Source organism: Alexandromys fortis, unplaced genomic scaffold, assembly GCF_014885135.2.
Source record: "Alexandromys fortis isolate MF-2015 unplaced genomic scaffold, M_Fortis_MF-2015_v1.1 scaffold_217, whole genome shotgun sequence".
In the NCBI taxonomy this organism is placed as follows: domain Eukaryota; kingdom Metazoa; phylum Chordata; class Mammalia; order Rodentia; family Cricetidae; genus Alexandromys; species Alexandromys fortis.
In genome coordinates this window covers 1,304,836-1,313,023 of record NW_026068098.1, presented here as the reverse complement: position 1 = coordinate 1,313,023, position 8,188 = coordinate 1,304,836, and the positions used below count along the sequence as shown (strand labels likewise).

Below are 8,188 nucleotides of genomic sequence, written 5' to 3'. Positions count from 1 at the left end.
GAGGCCAGCCTGGTCTACAAAGCTAGTTCTAAGACAGCCAGGGCTGCCACACAGCGAAGCCCTGTCTTGAAAACACACATGAAAATACTCATACCACACATCAACACCCCCCTAACCACACACACATACAAATAAATCCTTTAAAAGGTTAGAAACAACCAGGCAGTAGTGGCACATGCCTTTAATTCCAGCAGAGGCAGAGACAGAGACAGGCAGGTCTCTGTGAGTTCAAGGCCAGCCTGGTCTACAGAGACAGAGTGAGTTCCAGGACAGCCAGTGGTACACAGAGAAATCCTGTCTTGAAAAAAGGAAAGGTTAGAAACTGGCTCTGGTGAGCGTGTTGGCACACACTTTAGTAGTTAGAGTCCAACCTGGTCTACAAATTGAATTACAGGACAGGACAGTCAGGGCTTTTACAGAGAGAAACCCTATTGGAAACAAAACAAAACAAAACAAAACAAAAAAAAAACCCAGCAAAAACGAACTGGCTCTAGAAGCCACAGATGTGAAGGAAAGAAATAAGGGAAAACATCAGTATTTTGGAGGTTACTATCCAACCTTGACAGTTCTTACTTTATTTAGCGTGTTGCTATACGTATTTTGCAAAAAATTTTTCTCTCAGGGGTGAGGACTGCTTTGCCTGCCAGGTGGGTCTTGTAATCTGCTGGTGGACAGGAGTCTTCTTGGCCGCTATGATCTCATCTACCGTCACCAGCTGCTGCACCAGCTCAGAGACCGCTTGCAGTCCTTGGGCTTTGGTCTTCAGTATGTCCCATATCCCTTCCTGGGCCACATTTATTATCCCGTCTGTTCCCACTCCCGTGAGGAAGTTCCCAGCTTGGTGAATTCCACTCATTTCTGCCATCACACATTGGGCAGCTAAGCCTGCATTCTCTGCCAAGGTTTTAGGTAGAGAGCTCAGGGCATGGGCAAATGCTAGAAAGGCCAGACCATTGGGGCCTGCCAGTCGGCTTCCTTTGTCCGACAACATTTTTGCCAGAGCCATTTCTGTGGCCCCAGCTCCTGGTAGCACTCTGGGATCTTGACACAACTGCGAAAATGCATCAATGCCATAGTAGACAGCCTGCTCTGCACCCCGAAGTCCCTGGATGGTGGGCCCCCTAAGGACTAAAGTGAGAGAAGGTGTATTCTCATGTTCCCACTCAAACACCACCGCCACACTGCCTTGCAGCTCCTTCCCGTAAACCTTCTGGCACTTCCCGGGCTCCAGGGGAGGAAGCAGCCGAGTCAGCAGAGGAGTGCCCAACGTCTCACTCAGGTAGACCATATCCTTTCGTGACTTGGCCTGAATCACCATGATGCCACAATTGTTAGCCTGGACCACCATCTTCTCATTAACTTCCCCCCATACCACTGCCACATTAATGTCCATAACGGCCAGCTGGGCTATTTCCTTTTCCACTTGTTCGATTTCTTTCCGAAATCTTAGTAGTTCTTCAGGGTTGGAGAGACGGGGCGTGGCCAGTGAATATGGATTTGTAGGACCAAAGGGGCAAATGAACAGGGCCACCCTGGCATCAGCTAGCACCTCGGTCGTTTCTCCACAGGGTTTCCCACATATTGCTAGCCCTGGGAGAATGTGGGAGTCCATCAGCGTCCCCCCCTCTAGCATGCACACGCCAATACGCTCAGGCTTGAAGGTGCCATTTGGCTCTCTGGTAACCCAACACACATGAGCCACAAGCTTGGTTAAATACTCTGTGTTGGACAGGGTGTGGGTGTTTATCACAGAATAGAGGGCCCATGATGGGTCTTCCAAAGGCCCTAGAGAGCGAATGACCAGGGAAGGCAGAGCTGTCAGGATTTCTGCTGTGGCCGTGGCCAAGCTCTCCCGGAGCTGGTTTCGAGCTAAGCCGGCCCACAAAAGGTACTGGGCCTGCTCTAGTAAGGCTTCGGTCAGGAGAACTACAAAGGTTGTGCCATCCCCAGTGTTCTCTGCCTGTATTTGGGCTACTTCTCGGACAAACTGGGCAGCTGGGTGCTCCAGTTCCAGCGCTCGAAGGATGACAGCGGCATGACCTGTACAAACTGTTTCTCCCTTAGCAGTCACCAGGAACTTCTGCCGGCCATAGGGACCATAACAAGGCCGGACGATACTGGCTAGGGTCTGAGCTGCAGCTGTGGCCCTCAGTAGGCATGACCGTTCCTCTCCTAGAGACTCGTTTTTTTTCTCCAGGCTTGGCCCCAACCTCTGAGGCAATTGGAGGGCTGATGAGACTTGGCTTGGCTTGGCCTGCGATGGTAGGGAGACCGCCATGGGTTAGACGCTAAGCATTCCAGGCACTCTAGGAAAAGCAGTAGGTACACCCCTTGGCCTCTAGGTTTGACGCTGCTCCAGAAGCCAAAGGCACATCACCTGTTGCAGGCAGACGCCAGCTGGAAAGAAACCTCCCCTTTGCATCCGAAGACGAGGTGCAGCGAGCTCTAGACCGGGCTCCAAAGCTGAGTCTGCGCAAAAGCAGGCTCCTGGGCCCTCTGACCAGCGTGAGCTAAACTGTGCCTTTGATGAAATCACAAAGTAGCAAATGGAAGCGTAGACAGGGAATGAAGTCATAAAGGGATAGTTACCACGAGGAGACCCTGACAACAGGGAACAAAAGCAAGCAATCCAAATACCTCTGGTGTTGAGATGCCTAATGAGACCTCGCCTAATGAGACCTCGCCGGCTGTCTTTGCTGCTTTTGAGAGGGAATCGAGGCTGGGGGTGTTCTACGTAGCACCAAAAACAAAAACAGAAGTAATAATGACACATGACACACAGTTAGCCTTGTGGTTTATTTCTGTAACCCCAGTACTTGGAGGCTGAGGCAGCACAGTCACAAGTTCCATGCCCGCCTAGGCTATAAGATGAGAGTGTCTCAAAAGGCAAACAGAATAAAAACAAAGACCAACAGCAGAAGACCCTAAACAAATACAAACCTAACCTGACAGAGCCTCGTTCTCCTACCCAGAAGGCAGGGACAAGAGAATTGCCACCAGTTTGAGGATAGCCCGGTAACTACATAGGAGGTCTAGGCTAGCCAAGGCTAGGTTGTGAGACCCTGTCTCAACAGACAAAACAAACACCTGGCAGAATGGAGTGTGCTGGTACACACCTATACACCTGCACTTGGGAGGGGAATGCTGGACGATTACTTTGAGCTGGAGGCTAACCTGGGCTACAGACCAAGCCCCTGTCTTACAAAACAAAACAAATTACAGCACACACTGCTTTTACAGAGGACCCTGAATTAACCCCAGGGCTAACACTGGGCAGCTCACAACTACCTGTATCTCAGGTTCCAGGGAGCCCAACACCTCTGGCCTCTGCCAGCACCTGTGTTCCTTCGCATATACCCACACCCAAATACTCATAATATATTTTTTTTTAATTTAAAAGCTGGAGATGATGGCCCACACCTTTAATTCCAGCATTTGGGAGGCAAGACAAGCAGATCTCTGTATTTTTGAAGCCAGCCTGGTCTACATAGCAAGTTCCAGACCAGCTAAGGCTACATAGTGAGGCTCTGACTCAAAAAAGCAAAACAGAAACAAAATTTACAAAGCCAACTGTGGTACTGCATTCCTATAATCCCAGTCCTTGGGAGACAGAGGCAGGAACATCTCTAGGAATTCATAGTAAGTTCTACATAGTAAGTTCCAGGCTAGCCAGGCACCCTGTCTCAAAACAGCACAACAACAAAAAGCTGCTGGACTCAAAGAACTGAAGTTTCCCTCCGTCTCCCCTGTCCTTTATTCCTTGCTGGATCTGGTGGAGGATTGATGTTTATAATGTAGACTGACAACCACTTCTTGAGTGCCCACTGTGACCAGTGCCAGCTGAAACACACAGGCAGGACTTGTGGGGAATGAACCCATCCTTTGACAGGTGTCAGGGGGAGTGCCTGGTGTGAAGACAGATGTGTGAGTTGAGGCTGGAGGAAATTCACAACAATGCCAGCCATTTCTCACATTCACTGGCACTTGTCCCGGAGAGAAACAGAACTTGGAAACCGCAGCAGCATGAATTGTGATAGAATGGTGGCTTATGAGCCCTGGTAGAACAGTGGATACAGTTTTAATATTGTCACCAAAGACCTGCTGCAAGGAGGAGGAAAACATCAGCATGGATGTAAATTCAGTGAGCCGGGCATCTTATGGAGAGAAAAGCAAACAAGTTTTTTTTTTTTTTTTTTTTTTGAGAACCATGATTGTTTTGTAAAACTAAAATCATTCTAAAAATTAAAAAGAGACCAGGGGCCTGGAGAGGTTGTTCCCTTTACTTGTAGAGGACCTGACTTTGGTTCTCGGAACCCACAGCTGGCATCTGGTGGCTAACAGCTGCCTGTAGCTGCAGCTCCAAAGGATCCAATAATGCTTGTGGTCTTGGGACACCTGTAGATGGTACATGCACATAACTACACATACACACAAATGCACACAGCATACAAAAATAAATAAAATAAAATGAAAAGAAACCAGGCTTGGTGGCTCACACTTGTAATCCCAGCAATTCAGAAGGGTGAGGTAAGAGGATTGCAAGTTCAGGGCCAGCCTGGACTATGTATTTATTTATTTAACTATTCATATATTTAGAGACAGGGTCTCATTACTTATCATGGCTAGACTGGAGCTGGTTAGCCGTGAATTCACAGAGATGTGCCTGCCTCTCAGGAGTGCTGAGTTATATTTCAATACCTGCCTTAAGAACAAAAGAAATGACACAAACAAAAAGAAAAAAAGTGCTCATTGCATAGGGAGCCAAGGTCATTGAGAATCCCCACTCAGATGTAACTATCATTTTTTTCTCTTTGTGACAAGGTCTGCCGTAGGTCAGGTTGGCCTGATGCTAACTAGGTTCTTTATGTTGTTTTTTGTTTGTTTGTTTTTGTTTTTTTGAGACAGGATCTTCATACACAGTCCTGGCTGTCTGGGGAACTCACTGTGTAGACCAGGCTGGCCTCGATCTCCCAGAGATTCAACTACATCTGCCTCCCTAGTGCTGGGATTCAAGGCATGTGCTACTGTGCCTGGCTTGTGTTATTTCTTTTTTATTGTCCTCTTGAGACAACCTACAGTACAGGGAGAGTGAGACTCAAATGAAGAATTGCCAAGATCAGATTTTTCTATGGCAATGTCTGGGAGGTATTATCTTTGATGATTGCTTGGGGTAGGGAGTGCATAGCCCAGAGAGGCTAAGCCATCGTTAGACAGGTATAAGAGAAAGCCGTGAGCGTGAGTGAGCCAGTCAGCAACCTTCCTCTATGGTGTATGCTTCAGTTCCTGCTTGAGTTCCTTTTCTGACTTCCCTCAGTGATGGATTGGGACCTGGAAGTATAAGCCAAATTAACCCTTTCCTTCCCAAGGGCTTTGGTCAGTGTTACATCACAGCAGCAGAAAGCAGACTAGAAGAGCTTCAACCTCTTGATTCTCTGATATCAACTGGCAAGTGCTGGGATTATAGGTAAGTATCACTAAATCCCACCACACTTAGCTTGTTTGTTTTTGGTTTTTCTGTACATTTATTTGATGGAGGAAGGTCATTGGTTAATTAATAAAGAAACTGCTTGGCCTCATAGGTTTAAACATAGGTGTATTCTTTGGGAGTCTTTGGTGGAGTTGAAGAATAGATAGATAGTTATAGTTTTCCTTAGTTATGATAAAAGATAAAGTAGATATAAATATTGTAACTGTAATTTTTACTTGATAACTGTTTTGTTATATGTAATTTTGCTATGTTAAAGTTAAAGCCTTCCTTTTTTTGTTTAAACAGAAAAAGGGGAAATAATGGAGGAAGGTCATTGGTTAATTAATAAAGAAACTGCTTGGCCTCATAGGTTAAAACATAGGTGGGTGGAGTAAACAGAACAGAATGCTGGGAGGAAGAGGAAGTGAGCTCAGACTCAATAGCTCTCCTCTCTGGGGCAGATGCGATGAAGCTCTGACTCAGGATGGATGTAGGCTAGAATCTTCCTGGTAAGCGCACCTTGGGGTGCTACATACATTATTAGAAATGGGCTAGTCCAGGTGCGAGAGTTACCCGAGAAGAGGCTAGATATAATGGGCCAAGCAGTGTTTAAAAGAATACAGTTTGTGTGTTGTTATTTCGGGGCATAAGCTAGTCAGGCGGCTGGGAGCTGTGTAGAACACAGCCCGCAGCTCCTTCAACGTTTATTTATTTATTCATTTATTCATGTTTTGTTTTTTTTTTTCAAGGCAGGGTTTCTGTGTGTAGCCTTAGCTGTCATGGAACCCACTCTGTAGACCAGTCTGGACTTGAACTCACGGAGATCTGCCTGCCTCTGCCTCCTGCGCCACTACCGCCTATCTTACATTTATATTTTTATTTTTTGTCTATGGGTGTGGAGATGAGTATAACTTGTAGGAGTCTGTTTCTCCTTTACCCATGTGGGTCCTGGGGATCGAACTCTGGTCATCAGGCCCAGCAGCAAGTCCTTTTACCCACTGAGCCATCTTTCAGGCTCTGATTGTTTTAAAATAAGGCCTCAAACTGTTGGCAAGGCTGGCCTGGAACTCTCAGTGTTCATCCTTTTGAGTTGCTAGGCCCAGCTCATTGTCATAGTCCCCTCCCACCTTCTTTCTTTTTTGAGACAGGGTTTCACTTTGTAGCCTAAGATGATCTTGAACTTCTGCTCATCTTCTTCCACCTCCCAAGTGCTGAGATCACAGGTGAAAGTTATCACGTCTGTCTTATGGCCTGCTGGTGTAGAACCCAGGGCTTCATGAATGCCAAGCAAGCGCTGTACCACCTGGGCTTTGACTCATTGTTTACTTCTTTATGAACATTGTTATTGTATAAATATTATATGCATGATAATGTTTGTTTTTGTTTTGTTTTGTTTGTTTTGTCCTGGAACTAACTCTGTAGATCAGGCTGGCCTCAAACTCTCAAGAGATCCACCCGCCTCTGCCTTCTGAGTGCTGGGATTAAAGGTGTGCACCACCACTGCCGGGCATATATGCCTTTTTTGGTAATCCTTTTCCTTTCAACATTTTCTTGGCTTAGAAAGTGTTTCTAAGGAGACATTTCTAAGGTGATATCTGAAGACTGTGAACAACTTTTTTATTTCTGTGTAAACGGGGGAAAGTTTGAACAGAGTCCCCATTATTACATATAATGCAGCTGAGTTTCCTGAAGTTGGGGAAATTCCAGGATTCAGCAGATCTCCAGTGAAATGGATGAGCCTCCCTCAGGGAAACCAACTTGTGATCATATACCTCCCCTGTCAAATAGGTATGACAGCTTTTTAAAATTATTTATTTATTATTTATTTTTGTTTTTTTGAGACAGGGTTTCTCTGTAGCTTTGGAGCCTGCCCTGGAACTAGCTCTTGTAGACCAGCCTGGATTTGAACTCACAAAGATCCACCTGCCTCTGCCTCCCGAGTGCTGGGATTAAAGGCGTGCGCCACCACCACCCGGCTGTATGACAGCTTTCGAAATAGGTCATCAGGCTGAAGGCAAGCATCCTTATTCACTGAACCATCTTATTGGCCCATGAACAACTATTTTGATACCCCCTCTCTAAAAATATATCTTTACTATTTTTTAATTTATGTGTGTGTGTGTGTGTGTGTGTGTGTGTGTGTGTGTGTGTGTGTACAGGTGCTCATGTAGGCCAACAGTGACCAATCCCCTTGAAGCTCTCTCCAGCCCTATTTCTCCCTCTTTAAAGCAAATAAACAAACCTACCTGGGGCTGGACAGATGGTTCAGCAGTTGATGACACTTGCTGCTCTTGCAGAGGACTGGTTGAGTTCCCAGCAACCACATGACTGCTCACAACTGTCTCTAATTCCAGTTCCAGGGGATCCCATGCCCAGACATATGTGTAGGCAAAACCTATAACATAAGATAAAACTTTTTTCTCCTTTCTTCTCTCTTTGTCTAAATTTTGACAAAGTCTAATACAGCACAGGCCTCCAACTTGTTAGGTAGTTGAGGATAGCCTTGTACTTCTAATCTTTTGCCTCCAGCTCCAAAGTGCTAGATTATAGGTGTATGCAAGTGTGCCCAGCTTTTGATCCTCAAATTCACCTAGATCCTCTGACTTCTGTCTCCTTTACTGTGGGATTAAAGGTATGCACCACCCAGGCAGGCCTGGCTTGTCTTTACTTTTTTAATAAACACATGCTCTGTATTCCTAGTATGTCTTCATACTTCCTGTG

General features: G+C 46.1%; 1 protein-coding gene across 1 annotated transcript; it reads right to left on the bottom strand.

Annotated features, from left to right (window-relative positions):
• Positions 1–589: 589 nt before the first annotated feature.
• On the bottom strand, positions 590–2,278 carry Cct8l2 (chaperonin containing TCP1 subunit 8 like 2). The gene has a single exon (XM_050123728.1). The coding sequence runs from the start codon at positions 2,276–2,278 to the stop codon at positions 590–592; it is 1,689 nt and encodes a 562-aa protein (XP_049979685.1).
• Between the last annotated feature and the right edge of the window lie 5,910 nt (positions 2,279–8,188).

Coding starts and splice junctions, on each gene's coding strand:
- Cct8l2 (XM_050123728.1), bottom strand. CDS start 2,278: ATGGCGGTCTCCCTACCATCGCAGGCCAAGCCAAGCCAAGTCTCATCA.